The sequence below is a fragment of the Leptonotus elevatus genome, chromosome 17 (assembly GCF_054856555.1).
Source record: "Leptonotus elevatus isolate MCC_2025b chromosome 17, RoL_Lele_1.0, whole genome shotgun sequence".
NCBI classification, from domain to species: Eukaryota; Metazoa; Chordata; class Actinopteri; order Syngnathiformes; family Syngnathidae; genus Leptonotus; species Leptonotus elevatus.
The window spans coordinates 544521-565380 of NC_141255.1; the positions used below are offsets into that span (position 1 = coordinate 544521).

The 20860-nt window shown below is 44.9% G+C and overlaps 2 protein-coding genes across 4 annotated transcripts; both read left to right on the top strand.

The window, feature by feature from the left end:
* The first annotated feature begins 1664 nt into the window (after nt 1-1664).
* nudt4b (nudix (nucleoside diphosphate linked moiety X)-type motif 4b) lies at nt 1665-11733 on the top strand. Its single transcript, XM_086060163.1, has 5 exons — nt 1665-2090; nt 6977-7087; nt 8095-8139; nt 8289-8376; nt 9135-11733. Exons 1-5 carry the CDS (start codon nt 1995-1997, stop codon nt 9353-9355), a joined length of 561 nt encoding a protein of 186 aa, XP_085916289.1. The 5' UTR covers nt 1665-1994; the 3' UTR covers nt 9356-11733.
* Nucleotides 11734-12421: 688 nt separating this feature from the next.
* On the top strand, nt 12422-20519 carry pkp2 (plakophilin 2). Of its 3 annotated transcripts, none has more exons than XM_086060376.1 (13): nt 12422-12964; nt 13754-13824; nt 14540-15051; nt 15117-15252; nt 16632-16839; nt 16904-17081; nt 18035-18152; nt 18229-18390; nt 18527-18703; nt 19053-19206; nt 19278-19470; nt 19925-20012; nt 20095-20519. In XM_086060376.1, the coding sequence occupies exons 1-13, from the start codon at nt 12598-12600 to the stop codon at nt 20161-20163; spliced, it is 2433 nt and encodes an 810-aa protein (XP_085916502.1). In that variant the 5' UTR covers nt 12422-12597; the 3' UTR covers nt 20164-20519. The 3 variants fall into 3 exon arrangements, with proteins under 3 accessions (XP_085916502.1, XP_085916504.1, XP_085916503.1); XM_086060378.1 differs by having other exon boundaries at nt 18530-18703; XM_086060377.1 differs by having other exon boundaries at nt 12423-12964; nt 15120-15252.
* The last annotated feature ends 341 nt before the right edge of the window (nt 20520-20860 follow it).

Sequence of the window (20860 nt, forward strand, 5' to 3'; positions counted from 1 at the left end):
ACCGTGGCCCACTTTTCACCAATTGTTTGTCTTTTCTTCTTCTCTTCTTCTCTTATCTCAACTTTTATGACGTGGATCCTCCTCAGCCAACAGGTGAAAGGTTAACGGAGGTTAAGGGTCGACATGCCCCCTTGACGCTTTTTTGACGCTTGGTTCTTGCTTGTTAGCTCGTGACCGAAGTTAATGAGTGCGACCGGCGCATTGTTTCAATCATCCGCTATCACATCGCACATCTTCCGCCGGACGCAAAAGCGCAACGTGGGCGTGTCCTGGCGTGTGACATATTTCACTGAAAGGCGCTTAGACGGCGGAAGCTCTTTTTAGGAGTGGTTTACTTGCGACACAGAAGCGAGACATTGATGTCATCAGTAGCCGTTAAATGCGGAGCGCACACAACAGTTGTTGCGAGGTTGACTAATCAACTCCAGTAATTAACTCATTGATTTGATGAGTCAAGACGACGCAGTGTGGCGCGTATGTACAATTCTCACACATTGCTCGCGTGTGCATTTTTGGCGTGTGTGCTAAATGACTAATAACCTTAAAAATGCACGCTGTTCAAGTGCATCCACGTTGGAGGCCCAAGTGTTCATCAAAAACAAAACAATTATTCATCCTAAAAAAGTACAATTCATTTTCTTAAGCAGTTAAAACGTCAGGGCTCTTTTGTACTTGATTTGCGGAGCATGCATGATGTAGAAAAATCGTCAACATTTTAAACTCCAACATGGTTTCTTTTTAAGGAGAGGATAGATTCAACATTTGTTAAAAATTAAATGCAAATGTACTTCAAAGTGAAATATATGTCTTCAATATTTCAGTGATTGTTTTGCATTCTGCGACACACTTCGTAACTCACGGTCTTACCTCAGTTTAGCCACAAATGAATTTGTTTTGTCAGCTGGCACCGACCGGTCAGCAAAGACTGTTTGGGGTAAATCGTATTTTTGGGGACTAATTACCGCCCGTGAAAGTGAATCATCTCTCACGGCACACCTGCTGATCTCACAGTCCAGTAGTTGAGAATGAAACGGCGCAAACCGCATGATAATGTGTGAATACAAAAAGGAAGTGCTGTAATAAACCAGCAGTTGACATTTAAAGTTTTCTCGTGAAACGCGGAGAAGTGATTCGAGAGCGCTAAAAATGCCACGTTTGACTGACAAATACGTGTTTTACTCGTGTCATTTTCTTGGCATTTGCACACAATCTGGGCCGGAGGCTTCTTCGTTTGAAAAGGAAGCGGAAGCTTTTTATTTGTTCTCGCAAGATCAAAGCTGCAATGATGTCATGGAATTGCCCAAAGATCATAGAGTGTGTTACGCATCCAATCACAATGCTCCCACACTTTACGGCATATTCGTTTTTTATGTTTTTTTTTTTTTTTACATTTCTGATAATACTGAATGAGTAGTAATTACGCGCAACTGAAATTGAATCTATTTAATAATTCCTCATGTTTTATTGTCACGATTTGATCGGGGATTGCTATGGGTGCCCTCAATTGATATCCTTTAGGCCATTTTAGCAGTGGACGCCGGGAGATCAATCGATAAAGCATCCAATCGGATTGCGCTAAATGGAGGTGGAGCACCGCCCATCCCCAATAGCTCATCCAATGAGACCGCCTTATCTCCGCCGGGGCGTGGCCTGTATGTGTCAAACTCCGCTCGCTTGTGTACTGAGTCAGCGGCCATGCGCAAATGGATCCAGAGGAGGGCCGTCTACATAAAATCCCTGCCGGGGGCGGGGGTCTCCATTCACCGCTTACCAGACAACTTCAACCAGCAGCTGGAGATCTGACCTATCTTCCCGGCATATAATCCACCGAGGAAGACTTGAAAAAGCGCCTTGGAGCTTCACTAGTCCCTCCTCTCACGACTCTGCGAATTTAGACAGCGGCGGTGATGCGGCGGCGGTATCGCTAACCTTTCTTTTCGCTAATTATTCGCTCATTGTCGCCGGTTCTACCTCGGCTGAAGACTCCATTCGGGATGAAGCTGAAACCCAACCAGACCAGGACGTACGACGGCGACGGTTTCAAGAAGCGGGCGGCGTGCCTGTGCTTCAAGAACGAGCGCGAAGAGGAGGTAAGGGGAAGCCGCCTGGCAGTGCGCTGCCCTCCGCTACCAACGTGAGCCACGCACGGCTCTACTTTTGGGGCCTTCTCCCTCCCCAGACGACAAACTGGGGCCGTGACTTGAAACAATGTCATGTGTTTGTTCAATTCGTACGTTAGGTGTGATTCTCACTAAATGCGTCACAGCATTTTGAAATGTACAGTACCACCGAATTCAATTCATTTCCATGTGTTTTGCCTTCCTTTCCACGGATGCGCCTTGGACCATCCAGTTTGGGCTAGTTTGAGGAGTCGGTAAAAAAAAAAAAAAAAAAAACACACACAAAAAAAAACGAGCGTCGTCATTGGCGTCTCTAAGCGGCAGCGCTTTGCTACCTGTTTGGATTTTCAAACTAACCCACTTCCCCTGCTTGTATATTGGGATAGTGTCTCGCTGTGACGTACACCTTTTATTTTGAATACCACACTTGCACTTCCGCTAAAGCTTGTCGTACGCTTGTCGGCACGGAGGAAGAGGGGGCGAGGCGCTTTATTGCATGTCCACCGGGGTTTCTTACGTACTCGTGTGTAATTAGCGTTTAATCGGTGATGAATTGAATATTCATTTCTTGTGTCACCCGGTCTTGATAATAAAACGACCCCAGCCAGTAGTAACTGGTGGCCAGACTCATTCGCGTCTTTTACTGCACCTCGACCCGCCGGTTTGGCGCATAGCGTCCGTGCGTATGCAGATTTAAAGGGGACGTAGCATGTAAATAATGAACATGAGCTGACAGGCAGGAGTTGATGTGACTTCAAAACTGTCCCTTTGCGTTGATATTCTTATCTCTGACCTGTAGTTACCCCTGGAAGAGGATGTCAACACATAATAATACAGTATGCCATAGTTCTCTTAAATCCACCACAAAGGACTCGCATAAATATTTCACAATAAAATGGAACCTCTCAAAATAATGACTCACTAACATAATATGGAGCAGTAGACAATCACATTGTCGTCTGATTCAAGCCAGTTACGCACTCACCTCTTGCCAACCTGCTGTATGTGTTATTGCATATGAATAATTGGCACGTGTCTGGATTCTAATTGCCAATCCCGTGACATTAAGAACATGGTGGTCGACGGTCCATCACGTTTGTAAACTGGCAGAAGAAGCTCTTGAACTTCCTGTGCAGCCTCGGGACAAAAAGTGACACATACTAGAAAAGGACCACTTTCTCCATTTACATATTACTCCCAAGAAGTGACATATTTGTGTTCTGTCACTGTGCTTCAATATAAAAAATATAAAAAAAAAAGACAGAAAGAATGAATAAAAATGTGCATATTGATTTAGATAAGATTGTTTGCTATTGGACATAAATCATTTCAGGAAGGTTTTGCGTTTTATGAGCTTGGCATTGCGATGTCTCTCATGTAATCGCAGAGGTGACTTTGCTGTGACGCCAGCGCAGACTGTGACTTAAGTTGTTAACAAAGAGCTCCTTTTCAGGCCAACGCCGCCTTAGATGTTGGACTTTGCCCCGTCAGCGGACACACGAGAGGCAAATGTTGTGAAAGAAGAGCCACATTGACTCTTGCTACTCGGCATGATGGGAATCAAACGTGGCCCTCGCGGTTCATCAGCTATTCCAATTGGCTTGTTAGTTGTGAATACCAGCCGGTGAACGTGCGAGCGATTTTTATCCTTATTCCATCTGCTGGGTGACATTTAGGAGCCCCGTTTTTTGTATTTGGCAGCTACAGCGGTCCTCATCTGGTTGGACGAGCTGTTTATGGCGTCCGGAATATCCGGCACAGATTTTGCTGTCGCTGTGTGACGAGGAGCGATTTAGAGTCCTCTTGTTGTAAAACCGCTTCTGTGCGCAGAATACGAGAATGTTCTCTGTTACTTAAAAGTGGGAAAACATGAACAGAAATATGGCTGCATCTTTTAGTCATTGATGCAGTAATTTCATAATAGTTTGTGAAATTGAACGCAATGCAAATGTTGCCTTTTTATAACAAGCGATGCATTGCATTGCTTTTGTCTGCGACTCGTGCAAACCTCACCGATTGTTCTCGTCGCCAAACGAAATGTCATCGCATTTCTCGTAATGGCCGTACGTATTGTCGCCTGTCCCCCCCGCGAGTGCCAACGACGTGTATGTGGTTCATACGGCGAAATGGCGCCCGCGAAGTTTATAGTGACATTTGTCAGCCCTCCGTTGAGGAGATGTACTGCAAATGGCTGTCGAGTTGAGCGAGTGCCGCCTCCTCCTCCATGCTGGTGTCAACTGCTCAACAGCCAGGAAACACTTTCAGGACATGATCTGGGGGTGTCGCCTTCCCCCCCCCCCCTCCCCTTCACTCCCTCCTTGGTGACCCTCTTTCCAAATTTAAACTGGGTTTCTGCCCAGCTGTCACTTGTCCTCTGACCTATCTATCATGACGGTGTGAGTTATTTTGTTTTCGTCGCGAGCGCATCGTTCACGAACTGCCGGGCAAAAGCTTGGCCACGCCGTCGACGAGGACTGAACAATTAGGCTAACCGTATCTTAGCATTAGCCTTGGAAAAAAAAAAACTCGCAATCACAATATTGAGGGGAACAAATGGCAATGAGGTCATTTTTCAAGCGTGTCCAGCCCTACCGTCGACTCTTGGTGTCGTGATGGCGTTGCGTAATGACTATTGTTTTTATTGCTTCTATTTTACATGATCATAAAGTTATTTTGTGTCCCTGCGTTCAATTGGCTTCCACTGAGCATCTCCGCATGACGATTAAACACACTTTGTAGTATGTCGATTAGGCTGGCTTCATTCCTGCAGCCAAAGCAAGTGTTGTCGCCGCCCGCACGCCTGGCAAAGCGAGCGCATCTTTGCGTTTTTGTCCCGATCGTGTTTTGGGAACACGCCCCAAAAAACCTAAGGGAAGAAAATGAATGAATGTATGGAGGGGCGAGCACTTGAGCAGGTGACCACAAGGCCAGCGCGGCCTTTTCTTCTCACCGCGCGGGTGACATGTTTCCAATACTGCACACGGCGCGGCACCTGTTGCACATTGTAAACACCTGTCTGTGCGAGCGTTGTGGCATTTGTCGCGTCTCAAACGTTTTGTTTCCAGGGAAAGAACGTTTTCCAAGAACCCCCTTTCCACGCCACTTCATCATCCGAACGCCAATTCAATAGAATTGGCATGCAAACAATACAGTCAATGCCAAAAGGACAGTGGCGGCAAAATGCGGTTCCCTCTTGCGGCACGTGTGAGACTGGCCAAGTACGGATCAGCTGTCGTTTCAGTTTTTCAACGTTTATCTTGGTACAATTGTCTTCTTGACTGCAATGCATTTGACTTGAATCATTATTGCATTCTAGTTTCATTCAAATGTACTTTTAGGAATAAAACCCATCTTGTTTTGGATGAACACGACCTGCACTATTGTGTACTTATTTTATTTTTTTTAGGAAGTATTGGTGGTGTAAAAAGTAGAGCTGTCAAAGATCATTTATTTTTTTTAATCAGATTAATCACTTCTTAGAATTTCACTTAATTAAAAAGGCATTTAATCAAAAAAAAAATTGCCAGCCAAATTTGACAATCGTGTTAATTTTTTTTCTACATTTAATGTTATGACGACGTCTTTAAAAAAAAAATTGTCCGCTTTTTCTGATCTGTTAATTACTTGCAAGTTGCGTAATAAATAAAAAAAAGACCCCAATTGTTTGACAAAACAAATATTTGGAATGTCCTACACAAACATTTATTAAATACTTTTCTTGACTGCATGTACTCATGTTTATTGCTCAAACACAACCTGTGCTATTTTTTAACGTGACCATCCGATGTCGAACTAAAGGATCATCAGCGCTCAAAATTAATCGTGTGATTTGAACGCGATCATTTGCTGTGATTAATCAAAGAGGTAACGCTGCCTTAAAAATGGAAATGTTTTTTTAAATGCATCATCTTCATCATTTTAAGAGCACCAGATGCCTTCATTCTCTATTTTTTTTATTTAAATTGTAACAGCAAAAAAAAAAAGACTATTCATGCATTGATGTGATGATGACGACCTCTTTTTGTCATGGAGTTATCATTCGATGAATGTTGTCAGGTTGAAACAAACGTATTCTGCGGACCCGAACGCTGCCGTCCGGGACCCGAGTCTGAGGGCCGCCGCACAAGTGTGCCGAATCTCACACTGGGGCTACAGTAGAAGCCGTAACGTTCCTAAATACGTGTCCGAAAGGAAGCGGCCCGCGGACGCCGTCGAGGCCTAAATTCCCAAACGCCTCCTCCTGACGACATATGATCGATCACACGCGAGTACGTCGCCATCTTGTGTGCGAGCTGCTTTTTATTTGAACATTGACAGCGGATTTGATTTGCCACTCCGCTGCACTGCAAATCCTTAAGTCAGCAATTTGTAACAAGCCTGCAAGTGTGCGTCCTTCAGCTATTTTTGTCTCCTCGTCGCACATCTGGACTCGTCGAAACGCAATCTGCTCAATATGTAAAGACAAAAATGCTCACTTCAAGTCTGTTTTATGAATAACAACACAGGTTGCTAATAGATGAGCATTTCATTGTTCTGGCTGTCACTATATTATTATATTCTTTGGAGTAACTGTAAAGGAGATTTCTTGGACCAATCAGGTGGAATTGTTTACCCATGTGGGACGAGCGTTTAAAAATGGTATTATCGTTTTTTTGGAAGTAGCTGCGTCAAAGTGTGCTAAAGTTTACAGCAGCCGTGTTGTCGCCGAGGCTGCCAGAAAGCGATGCGCGAGTTTCAGACCACGTTGCAGCTGTAGCGAAATTGAAACAAAACAATTGTTGACATGGACAGTCGAACAAATGCAGCACGTTTGGAGCAATACGGTGCTTATTAATTATTGTCGTTGTGTTGCTCAGGTGTTGTTGGTCAGCAGCAGTCGGCACCCGGATCAGTGGATCGTCCCCGGAGGAGGGATGGAGCCCGAGGAGGAGCCTTGTGGGGCGGCGGTGCGGGAAGTCTTTGAGGAGGTGAGAAACACAAAAACAAAACAAAAACAAAAACAAAACCTTCATGTTTTGCTGCCGTGAACGTAACGGACGCTGCGGCGCTCCTAATTTTTTTTTTTAATTCCTGATGGATGTCACTTCTTTAAGAGGAAGTCGAGCTTAAACATTTCTTGACAATTATATGTTGTATGTGACCTCACTAGTCTGAACATGACATTCCGATTAATATGACATTTGTGGAATATGAATTAGGCAACAAAATCCAGCTGTTCTCATCAATATCTCTGAAGGCGGCCATTTTGCCACATGCTGTCGACTAAAGATGACATCACAGTTACTCTGGGCTCAGACCAATCACAGCTCACCTGTTTGCTGAGCTGTGATTGAGCAACTGTGATGTCACATTCAGTCGACAGCAAGTGTCAAAATGGCCGCCTTCCCATAGTGATGCAAATGGCTGCATTTTGCTGCTTAACTCGTCTTCCACGAACACAATATTAACCAGAATGGTGACGAGTGGGGCTTGTATCGAACATATTGTTGGCAAGAAATATTTCCTCTTCAAATCCAAAATAGAAGCTCCTCCCCTCTCCTCAACAAAAAAAGATCATTCGTTTAAACTTGGTGAGGTCATGATACGCGAAGCAGGTTGAGAGTATTTACGGCCGAGGTGTCGCTGGCCGTGACCCTCGTCTTCTCAGGCACGACGGCGTTCTAAACTCGGACCCTCGCAGGATTCCCGAGCCTTGGCGGGCCCGCTCGGCAAAGTGCCCGGCGCGTCTTGATTTCTCCCAAGTGTCATGTCGCATGTCAGCCGTTGGCAGAGGATATCATTTAGATGATTTTTTTATTTATTTTTTACTCGTTCACCGCCAGCCCAGTAAAAATGGGTCTTTGACGTCTATAACCGTCAATGGCAGTGAATGAGTTTAAAAGGATTTGAGCCAAGGACTCTTCAAAAGCATCGAAGAAACCTGAATTGACTCGAGCGGCAAAGCATAACAAGTTCTCAATGTATTTTCCCTCAGGCTGGCGTGAAGGGCAAGCTCGGACGTCTGCTCGGCGTGTTTGAGGTAAGAACGAATGCCGACGTACGCGGGAACCAGGAAGTCCCTTTGCCGCTCGTGGCGACCTTTTAGCATCTCAGCAGTCCGACTTGATGCGTTGAAACAAAAAGGCCGCTTTCACACGTGAGCTCTTCTTTCCTTTCACCTCCCAACAGCAAAACCAAGATCGCAAGCATCGGACGTACGTGTACGTGCTGACCGTCACCGAGACGTTGGAGGCTTGGGAGGACTCGGTCAACATTGGTGCGTTTCACACGTTCACTCATTGGCTTGCTTCATCAACTGCGTTTCACACGTTCACTCATTGACTTGCTTCATCAACTTATCTGCACCAATTTGCTGAAAATGACACTAGTTCTATTTTCACTTCATCACTCGCAGCCATTTTCACTGAAGCAACCCCCTTCGCTCCCGGCTGTTTGACTGGATTTGGACTGATTTTGCAAGCGCCGCAGAATATTGTGTTCTATTGCTTTCAAAACATGGACGCCATCAAAAAGATTAGAGTCTCTTCATTCATCCGGAAAAGTAGAAGTCGATTTGTGTCTGTTTCTGTTTTGCAGCAATTAGCATGAGATGAGCGAAGTTTCATCGTTATTCACATTCCTGTCGAAAACACCGGTAAAAAGAGCTTTTTGCAACATGGGCCCTGCTGATCTCTTATACTCTGCTGCCACCCGCTGGCCGTTTTTGTAATAACTGCCATCGATTTAAGCAGCTGCAAATCTGGCTCATGTTTTATTATTATTTTTTTGACATTGGCAGCTGAGCATGTTGCCTTTCAGTTTATGTCCGTCTGTCTGTTATGTAGGTTAGCCCGCCAAGGAGTTTGTTTACCTTCTGCAATGTATAGCATGCGCGCCGAGCCCATAGCGAGCGCAGCGTCAACAGAAATCGGCACCGCCGACGCTAACTTTAGCCACGTCCGAGCTGTCGGCAACGCGTCGCGCCGGCACCGCGACGTACGCTGCTCAACATTTGCCGCCTCTGTCTGCCCGCAGGCCGCAAGCGCGAGTGGTTCACGGTGGACGAGGCCATCAAAGTGCTGCAGAGCCACAAGCCCGTGCACGCCGAGTACCTGCGGCGGCTCCAGCTCAGCTGCTCGCCCACCAACGGCAACTCCATCCTGGCCGGCCCGCCGGCCAACGACAACTACCCGCACTACAGCGCCACGGCCACCACGCCCTCCACGGGCAGCATGATGGCCTCCTCCCGCAGATAGGACCCTCCCCTCGCCAGCCCCCCCCCCCCCCCCCCGACCCCCACCCCACCCAAGACGTTTTTCTACAGCCTCGCATGGAACTCTTCGACAAGTGTGTAAATAGTCTTAACTGCTGGACGGACCAAAGCCATTGGCAGAACTTGAGAAGGACTCACGTGACTGAGCGCCAAGATGGCAAACTGGCACGTTTTTCTCACCCTGACGAGCAAGAGGACGCCGCAGACTCGGCCGGCATGCCTTACACTACTTTATAGGAATGTTTGTGTTCTCACGTCTGGGGTCAATAATCACAAAGCCCGACCATGCGGGGAACGTTTTCGGACACGAGGATGGCTTTTGGCCGCCGGATGGTGACATCATCCGAAGAGACGCCGCTCGTTTTCCGGGTTTTTGTTTTTTGTTCAAACGTGACGGCGAGTTGCTATTCGAAATGGTTGTTATGGGATGTTACACTTTGCAGTATTAGGGCTGGAAAACAAAATTGAAAATAAAGTCATAATATGAGAATAAAGGTGGGAAATATTATGAAAATAAAATGGTCATACTTCGTAATAGAAAAAGAGAAGAACATTTCATTTATTTATTCTGCTCCCTAAAGGTGCGATAAAACTCGACTACCGGAATATAGTTTGTGCTGAAAAAAGTCGATTTGTTTTGAAAAGACTTCGTCAAAGAAAAGAGTAAAAAATATTTGGAAAATGATCATTTAAAAATCTGACTTTTCTCTACTCGGCTTTATTTGTAGAGCACTTTAGTGGCGCGTGCTGTACATAAAAGTTAGACGTTAAACACAAAAAGTGAATAAATCAAATGTTCTTCTAAATATTATCAGACCAACTTCTGCAGTGGCTCTTCCGTGTCTTAGACTAAACTGTCACAGCACTCGTGTTGACTATTTCTTTTGTTCTGAAACATTTGTCATGTGTTTTTTTTTTATGCTCGAGCATACAGAAGGCTTTGATGCAGCCTCTGAACTGAAGAGGTCTCTTAAAGCAATGCTAGTTATTACAAAAAACGGCCAGCGGGTGGCAGCAGAGTATCAACCAGGGCTATGTGGCAAACAAGCTGATTTCCCCCACAGGTTTGTGAACAATGATGAAACTTACAAACTGAAGCGCCTCTTTTGGCTTTTGCCAAAACTTTTCTTTTTTTTTCCCCTCAAAAATCCCAACTTTGTTCTCATATACGGTCGTTTTCGTGCCATGTCACGGTACACGTAACGGAACAAATTGAAAGTATGACCCATGCTGGATGTGTTTGTATTGAAATTCCTGGGCCGTTGGTGTCCAGTTCAAAGGTCAACGAGGCTGTACCCGCTGTCTGCGAATCGCTACCTCAGTCCAAGTAAACAAGCGGATGAGTCGGGGATGCCGTCGACTGACAACGACGCTGCTGCTGTGCTCGTCGTTGCACTTTAGCCAAAGCGGCCGCCGATGACGTCACGCGAGAAACGGCCGCCCGCTTCCCGCCTTTCAAATCATTTGAAGGTCTCTGCAGTGTAAAAAAGAAAAAAATGCGTTTGCTTCCTGCTTGGGTGTTTGCACTCGCGCACCTTGGCCTGTGCGGTAACATCTCAACTTCTGCTGCTGCTCTTGTTTTTATCATAAAATGTTGTTGCCCAGGAAGCCTTCATGAGGTGCTTGAAGCTTCTCAGACACTTTCTGCCAAAAAACGTAAAAAGTCGTCAAGTTGCTTCTGCCGACGGCTGAATGACGAAGCTCGGATTAGTCCACGCCTTGGCAAATGTATCGGAGTTGCGTTTTTAATTTCAATCAACCTGTACTTAATGTTTTGTATCTTTTTAACGATGTACAAATAACAGGAGAACCCCCACGAGCGCCACACGACACGCCTGCGTGCTTTCTACGGTCCTAATTGGGGACGCTTTGGATGTGTCACATTTCAAACGACAATAGCCTTGAATGCAAACTCTCATTTGGTAGAATTGGCGTTACATACATTTCATTTTGCACAGTAATTTTGTTGCTACAGATGTCAATCGTGCCAAATTTGAACTTTTCATGTAGATGTATGAAAGAAAAAAAATATACTTTTCATGATTGAATAATGTGAAAAAAGTGTGGTGTCGAAACTACTGTTAAACGTGTGACTAATGAATGACTTCTAATCATGTAATAATAGTGCATCATACCGTTAAATTTCATCCCCTTGCAGCAATTGTGGAACCTTCCGCCGCCCCAAAATCGGATGTATTTAATGCAAGTGAATGTAAGTCGGCGCAAGCCTCATTCTTTCTGTCACATTGGGCAACTTTGAATGTTCAATCAAAGCAACCAGGAGACGCATTTTGAGGAAATACTTTCAACTGGAAATAATGTGTCAGAGAGGGGAAAAAATAAAAATTAAATGGGGGTTAAGTCTTTTTGTAATTGCTTGTGGTGTTTTGTCTTTTGTTGTTCATAGTAAGGGAAATGTCATCCTGCGATGGGGTTCAAATTGCCAACCATTTCTGCACCCCCGCATCTCTTATGATCCTTTTATTAGCGAACAAATGTGACACTTTGTCGCCGTATTAAATGGCAATGACACTGGAGGGGCAATAATCGAGGGCCCTTTGCAAAAATAATGGAGTCAAAATGGTATCCTAGCAACGTGCAGCATGAGAACGGTACGTAGTGTGTCGTTGTTGTGACTGACCAGTGCCTAAACATTTGTTGGAATGTTTAAAAAGATGTATAGTTACAATGTTGTTTTTAAAAAGCTGTACTAAAAGTTCAAACACACTGAGAGGAGAGATATTTATTTATATATATGGAGAGAGAGAGATTGTGGAGTTTAAAATGTTAATGTTAAAGGAAAAAAACTCAGCTTTAAGCACAGCTCAGACTCCAAGAAAAGTGAGAGAGAGAAAAAAATAAGTTTATTGGTGTCAGTCACGAGTAAAAATGAATAACATCTTATTAAAACACACATAAATACTGTAATGCTACATGTCTGAATAATACATGCAATACAGTTAATAAACAATGAATTCAACGTAATATCGCGATATTACAGAAATGACTGCAAAGTAAATCCGGAAGTGAAAAAAACAAACAAGTACATCCATCTGATCGGCCCCAAACATAAGGATGTGGATCCTTCTCATTTCATATTCCTTTGAAATATTTTGGACAAACAAATAAAAGTGAGAAGTAAAGTGAGCAGTTAATCGTCTCCCGTTGGGCGGGTTTTAGTTTAAAACACACACAACGACAAGCAAAACCTTCCAGTTGCCCACAATGGTGTCACTTGACACCACAGGTAAGTTGAGCTCCGCCTGGCATGACGTCACAACCCAGCAGCACCAGATGGGATTTTCCAGAGGACAAAACAGGACCAAAAGTGTCCTCCGGGAACGGCGTCGCTGTCCTCACCTTCACAATGTCGACGAGACGGTGAAGAGGCGCAAAATGGAGGAATCCTTCTTCAAGACGGCCTTGCCGGCGCTCGCCTGCCAAAGGCGGGACGCCGACACCAGCTTGGCCTTGCCAGCCGAAGCGAGCGCTCGGTCCTCGGCTCGGCTTCCTTCCAGCGACCGCAGCCTTCGGGTCCAGCAGCAGGTTCAGCTCACCTTGGCCCGGAAGTCGAGGAGGAGCCTTTCCAACGGTAATCCCGATTTCCTTCAAGAGTTTACCAGAAACTATCGTCATTATTATGATGACGCAGCCTGGCGAGTTTTTGTTTTCACTTCAACTTCACCTTCACTGTTTCCAAATCAGGATTAGATTATTCAAACGAACCGAAGCACGATGCAATTTAATCACGTACACAGATTTACTTTTAAGAAGCAGTACGGACTTTATTTTTTTTGTGCTAAAATAATTTATTTTTTAATTACAGAGGCAATCTCCGCTTTCCATTGAGGTCTTTCATTGACTTCAAGCACGAAGCTGATTAGTATTTATTTTTATTTTTATTTTTGGGGGCAGTGGAATGCACGTCACTTGGTATTTTGCTGGTCCAACAGGTTCCCGCAAGCTCATCCATCCGCCCAAAAGCAACATGGAGGCATCTAAATGTCTTAAACTGGAGCAAATGTTCAACTTTTATCGATTGCACAAAAGCAGACTCGGGTCACTTGTTATTGGTTAAGAGCTTCCGTGTCATCCTGTTTTACACTTAAACACGCTTATCACAAAATTCCATTCAGGAGTGAGAACCAAAGTTTTGAGTGTCCCACAGCTATTATTTTAATATTATTGTGGTTGTGGTTTGTACTACGCAGCCTTCTTTTGGATGGCATTGGAGTACTGCAGCATTAGTGTACTGTACCTGTCATGCAAATGAGCACATGTGTGTGTGTGTGTGTGTGTGTGTGTGTGTGTGTGTGTGTGTGTAGATGCGTACACAGGTGTGTAAGCAAACACTCTGCTGAACTTCCTCGACTTGTTTCAGGCAGTGTCCACTTACAGAGAAGCGCCGGCAAGAGTTTGGAGGCTGCGGACGGACTGAGACTTCGCACCATGGTACGAATCACTGATTAAAGAACGACTAACAGACAAGAGAATGCTGAAGATATTTAGCATTTATTTGCTTAGAAAGCAGAAATCATTTTTACGATTTGTTTGTATGCTGAGCTCATGTATTTTGGCTTCCTGATTATAATTCTCTTGATGTATTCATCTATTAAAAACATGATTTAGTTTAGGATTTATTTATATATTTAAATGTATACGATTTACTTTATTTGTTTTTTATTCGTTATTATGTTTTCTAATTATTTTTAGTTAATTTATTTTTACAGTGCATTGTCACTTTTCAGCACCAGTATATTCACATTGCCTCCCGAATATATTTTTTGAAATTTTAATGTTTCATTTTTTTCATGAAAAACTGCCATTGGCGGTCTGTCGCCACTTTGATTCGTCCAATCCCGATTCACTGCAAATCGTGACGGGCCACTGCATTTTTATTATATTTTAGAAGTATGTTTTACTAATTTATTCTAATTGATTCTGTATGGATTTTTTTTATTTAGTATATTTATTTAATTATTGTTTCATGGTATTGATTGTTTTTAGTTGTATTTACACTTTTAAATTCACATGGTTTAATTTATGTATTTGATATACATTACAAAATATGTATGATATTTTAATAGATTTTGAGATATATATATATGAGTATTTTTTTTAAGTGGAAGAACCTTAAATAGTGATACAGGTGTGTTGTATTTTTCAGGCAAATGGCTCGGGTTGCGCTGTGTCAAGTATGGAGCGTGTGCGGAGGCCGTCCAGAAGAGTCGAAGTTTCCCCTCCAGGGACGCCCGACAAGGCTCAGGGCCATTTCAATTTCAACGGCCGCCATTTTGCCACATCCAGCCTTCCCGTGCGCAGTCTGTCCCACAGGAACTGCTCCCTGCTGGGCCGCTCGCCGGGCTTGCATCAGCGCTACGCCCTCTCCGAGGCCCCGCGCTCACGGTGGGCGCCGGCCAACGCCTCCGCGCCCGTTAACGGGAGCTCGCGCTTGTGGTCGGACGCGTCGTTTGGCCAGCGCGGGCGCGAGTCCGGCTGGAACCACTCGGCTTTCCGGCAGAGCGAGGGCATGGTCGCGGACCCCCGATTACCCGCAAAAAGTCAAAGGCTTCTCAGACTGAACACGTACCCACCCTCGGGCAACAGCGTGGAAGTGGACATGGGGGGCCGAGCGGGGGCGGAGCCTCAGCAAATCCAAGCCAACAATGTCTCGACTCTGTAAGTCTTCTTTTTGGATGTATTTCAATGCAGAGATGTGGATTCTGATTTCTTGTCTGGGCCAGAAGGTCCGAGAAGCCTCCAGAGATGACGCTGGAGAAGGCGGTCAACCTGCTGACTCAGCAGAACGAGGACACGTTGATCAGCGCCGCCGCGCACATCCAATCGCGGTGTTACAGAAGCGCAGACGCCAGGAAGACGGTTCGTAGACAGAAAACCCACTCCACGTTTTTATTTCATCAAGTGGTCGCACACAATCAAATTCAATATACAAATATTTAAAAAAATAAAAAACAGAAAGACATTTTAAGTAGACGTATTTAAAAAATGAGATGATTATATTTCATGACTTTTTTTCTTTTTTTTTTATATATCAAGTGGCCGAATATCTGACAGCTCGGACGTTCCTGTCGTTGACATCGATGGCCCAGATTTATTTTGACCTCGCGCTGCGGCGCCGTAGACGCACGTGCTATAAATATATGCGGTATTGCAAAACGCAAACATGTTCCTCGGCAGGGCAACGTACAGCACACGCATACTTGCCGTCAACTAGTAGGCTGCAAACGGTGAGAAGCTGCCAGGAATTGAACCCCCCAAAAATGCCTATATAAATAGTTGAACCCGTAACTCTACCACACTTGTTTGCTTGAAGTAAACGCTTTAAAGACCGCAAGTCAAATTGTTTAGAAAGTTGTTAAAAACGAGATGACAGATAAAATCGTTATTCTACGACGGCGAATTAGGGCCACGAATAAAGTTTTTTTTTTTTTAGCTGGGTGGAAAAAAAACACAAATTTGCCATTTTATAAAGGGAGAAGTGAGAAAAAAACTGAAACTTACGAGAAATACACGTAGCGTAGCTCTAGGCTAATGTGAGGATTGCTCGGCGGTTAATGGGACGCTGTTTATAAAACGAAAAGGCAGGATGGAGACGGATTTCTTCTAAATTGAAACTTTACTCGCGGCAGCGAGAGCGACAACACTTCCTGATCCCCTGTCAGCTGACTCACACCAGCCAATCAGAAGCCAGCATACTTGAGGTCAATGCAAGGGGATGACGGAGAGCAGCAGATTCCACACATCAACTTAATCAAATATACCAGAATGTATGAATGTGTCAATAATAATTCTGGAAAACATAAATGTACATTTGAACAAATGATCTTAAATGCTTGATCGTGCGGGCGTGGACCTTCGCAAAGCGAGGCCATCTTTGCGAAGGCTTAACATCGTATGGTTGAAGCCATTACTATCTTCTTATTTGATCATTCATTGTCACAAACATCCGAGAAGTACATCTCTCGTAAAAAAAATTCTCGCAAATATTTTTTTTTAATCAAAACTTCATAAAGTGGCAAATTTGCGAGTTTTTTTCTCGGAATATTGCCCCCGCCCTCTAAAAAAAAATATATATATTTATAAGTGGCCCTAATACGCCGTTGTACTATTCTAATATTGAGGGTGGGGGGGGGTCCAAATTAGATCCTCGAATGTTGAAGCACAAATATGCAGAAAGTTTGCTGTAGAGTACGAAATAATATTGTGAATATTGTGACACATTAAAAGTCATCTTTCAGGTTTATTTTTTGCGCGGCATCAAAAAACTGCTGCAGCTGCTCCACAACGACGAGGAAGAGGTGCAGCGCGCCGGCGCCGGCGCCCTGCGCAACGTCGTGTACCACAGCAGCGACAACAAGATGGAGGTGAAGGACCACGCCGGCCTGGCCGCCATTTTGCACGTGCTGAAGAACAGCCGCGACACGGAGACCAGGAGGCAGCTCGCTGGTCAGTTTTCCACTCGCATTGCGGCATTTGTGCAAAGCTAAGAGGACGACCTTTGACCTCTCAGGCCTCCTTTGGAACCTGTCCTCTCACGACCTCCTGAAGGAGAAGCTCTCCAGAGAGGCCTTGTCGGTTCTCACGCAGTCGGTCCTGGTGCCGAGCTCGGGCCTTTCCGAAGGGGAGAACCCCAAAGATGAGCTGCTCGCCGACCACCAGGTTTTCCACAACGCCACCGGCTGCCTCAGGTTCGAACGATTGTTGATGAGTCCGTCCCAACGCGATGCATGACATTTAAAGGCTTGAAATACTCTGCTTGCGGTTTGTGTGCAGGTGGGCAATGCAAATAGAAAGAAATGCCTTACCCGGATAAATAAAGGTTCAAATAAAGAATAAATACGTTGAATGGAAATGCCATTAATCAATTCAAGCCCCCCAAAAAGCATCAAACTTTTTTTTTTTTTATCAAAAGTTAAAGATTTTACTTTGACAGCATCTTAAATAAAAAAACAATTTTTAAATACATCCTATAATGTTGTACTTGATAAAAACATACAGTAATGACATTAATTGCCAATTATTATTATTTTTGCTTCAATTCTATGGACACTGGTTGCTCCTTCTGGCTTGTGTGTGTCTATTATTATTCGTATTTTCAGAAAACATCCATCTATCCATGAAAAGCTGAACCAAATTCTGATTGTATCATATGTATTAATAATTTTCAAAATTGAAGGATGTACGAAGATGATTTGAGCAGCGACGGCAAATGATCATTTCGGCCATTGCTTCTCAAATGGGGCGTACGTGAAGGCACTCCAGGGGGTGTGCAAGATTTTTCAAATCAATTTAAAAAGCAGCATCCATGCAAAAAATACTCAAAAATTGATTATTGATTCATCCAAATCATTATCATGAATTAAAATGTCTATTCAGTAGGCTGTTGAATTTCATTGTCCTCAAACCAGAACGGTTCGACCTTTTTAACGTTTGATTCCAAATGAATGTTTCTTTTGAGAACAGATCTTTATTATGATCCCAAAGGAGGACACTTAACGGTGCTAATCATTTTTATGTGCACAAATCTTTATTTGTAACAATTGTTTTCATCTTTTTCACCTTTTGTATTCCTACATCCTCGAACCGTTGTCCAAGAGTTGGAAAGCCATCTGCGGCTTACGCTTAACGTTTTTGTGTCCAGAAACCTGAGCTCCTCCGGTCCGGAAGGAAGGAAAGCCATGCGGGAGTGCGAGAACCTCATCGACTCTCTGGTCTACTACATCCGGCGGACCGTGTCCGACTACAAGGCTGACGACAAGGTTGCGTCCGAATCCGCTCTCCTCTCCTGACACGCGCGGCGTCTCCTATTGAAACTTTTGTCTCGGTCCCCAAAAGTCCACAGAGAACTGCGTGTGCGTCCTGCACAACTTGTCCTACCGGATGGAGTCGGAGCTGACCGACAAGGACGCCGCCGCTCTCCCGCCATCGCAAGAACACGCGGCGCCCAAGACCAAGGCGCTGGGATGTTTTGCTCAGCGCAGCGTTAAGACCAAAGAGGTCAACTTCTCGGACGCGAACTCGCAACTCTTGCATTGGAGCTCGTCAAACTTTGTCGTTAGCAGTTTAAAATCAATCAATAATGAAGTACAGCCAGCGGATCGCAAATGTCATCTTGTATTCCGTGCGTGGCCAGCAGGAGCAGCGTGGTCGCACGCCGCTGGAGGAGAAGGCCAACCCGCGCGGCACGGAGTGGCTGTGGAGTTCCATCACCGTCCGCATGTACCTGTCGCTCATCGCGCGCAGCGTGCGCCACCACACGCGGGAGGCGGCCATCGGGGCTCTGCAGAACATCACCGCCGGGAACGGAGCGGTGAGAGCTCGCGCTGACGTCATTGCGCGTTCCAAAAGGACAGATGGAGCTTTGGCTCCCTCTTGTGGAAACATGAGGCCATTACCAGCACTGAAAAATAAGGATTTATTTGTCAGGGGTGGTGTAAAGAAAAAAAAAAAGAGTAGAGATGCTCTGCATACGGAAGAGGATTAGGCCAATGAAGAGAGAGAAAAAAAGGTTGGCAGGATTCTGACTTTTTAAAGTCAAAATTCTGAGAAGAAAGTGAGAATCCTGCCTTTCTCTTCACTGGCCCGAATCCTGATTTATGGCATTGTAGCTCGTTTCCATCAGGTATTTTTTTTCCCCTAACAATGAGCGTTTCCTTCAGGTGAGCGAAGCCATGGCCTACACCGTCGTCCGCAGGGAGAACGGCCTCCAGCACGTCAGGCAAATGTTGCAGGAAGGCGAGCGCGACCTCAAGAGGACGGCCGTGTCGCTCCTCAAAAACCTGTCTCGCTTCTCCCAGCTGCACCCTGATATCGGTCGGTTGACGGTTAGGGTTAGGGTTCGGGTTAGTCACCGTTCGAAGCTTACTCCAAACGTTTGCCTGCAGTGGAACAGGCGTTGCCGGAAGCGGTGGAGCTGCTGCCCAACGACGACACGGGGAGGGGCCTGCCCTCGGACGTGACGGCGTCGCTGTGCCGCGTCCTCGTCAACCTGAGCCAAGGCGGCGCGCACAACGTCCGGGCCATGTTGAGCCAGGACGCCCTCCCGAAGATCTGCAACATCAGCAAGAAGGACAACGGGTTCGTCAGCGAGCGGCTCCCGCGCGATCATCGCGGATCGTTTCAGTTTCGCTTTTATTCCATGTTGACGTTGAAGACGAATCGCGCGGGAAAAAAAGACGGGGGAAGCTAAAGTGTGCAAATAAGCGTCATAAAAGTGTCAAAAAGAAGAAACTGCTCGGCTGTGACAAAATAACGCCGGAATTAATGAGAAAAAAATAAACAGCCATTTACGGGTATTTTTTCAATGCAAATATCTTTCAGTTCAATCTTTTCGAAACAGCCGTTCAAATGTTTTGCATCCAAAACAATATTTAGACAAATGTATTGGAACACATTCATTCTGATCTCGGTAAAAGCAAGCGGCCCTTAAACGCTTCCCTGAGGAACGCCAATCCCAGTTGCCCTTTTAGAAAATTGACATATACAATAGAGTGCAATATTTTTGTTGAACGTCGTTCTTCTCTTTCTTCAGTTATGGCCCGAGTCGAGCAGGTGTGGCAGCGTGCCTCCTACTGCACTCCATGTGGAAGCACACTGACCTCCATGCGACCTTCAAAAAGGTGAGCAATGGCGGAAGCCTTCTCATTCATTCCTTGACTGGCTTTGGCGTGTACTCACAATGTTTGTCTTTGTATTCAACAGTGCGGCTTCAGGAAATCTGATTTTATCAACGCGAGGACCACAAAAGCCGTCAACTCCATCGGGAGCTAAAGCGAAGACGCCAAACTTTTTTGGCGGAACCGCTGGACATTTATTTTTTGTTCACAACTTCATAAACGTGAATTCACGTTGTATTCAGGAGACATTTGTAGTTTTTAATCTCCTTTCATATGACGTAATATTACGTCCAAAATGACTGCCGTTGAATTTTTTTTAACCCGCTTCAACAGAAAAGTAACCACATCGCAACGTTATATCAGGCAACTAAAAACAAGCTAGTGTCTCTTTTTTTAAGGTTCGGAGATGTGCATCAAAACAATCAACCTCCGAAATGTCATTGTTTAAATGCCAAGCACGCAAGTTTGTGACTGCGAATGTCTCAATAAATCCTAATGAATAACGTAGAGAAAAGGTCAGCCAGTTATTTAGAAAAACTTGTTTGTTTGTTTTTCTAGTCATTTCAAATGTGACTACAATCTACTTCCCCCCCAATTTAAGGTCATGTTATTGCTTTTGGATCCTCTAGAGGGCAGCACTGCACCATTCGTAATCAAGTTGAATTTTGCCGTCCTTCAATTTGTCCCCACGCGACCTTCAACTCGCAATGCATAAATTCCCCCGAATCTCATATGCTTGAAGTGCTTTAACAACTTTCAGCCTTTCTATTTGCGGAACTCGCTCCAGTCAACTTTTAATCATCTCTTAATTAGCTTTCGTGTGTGCGTTTCAGAGCTCTTTCAGTGCGTGT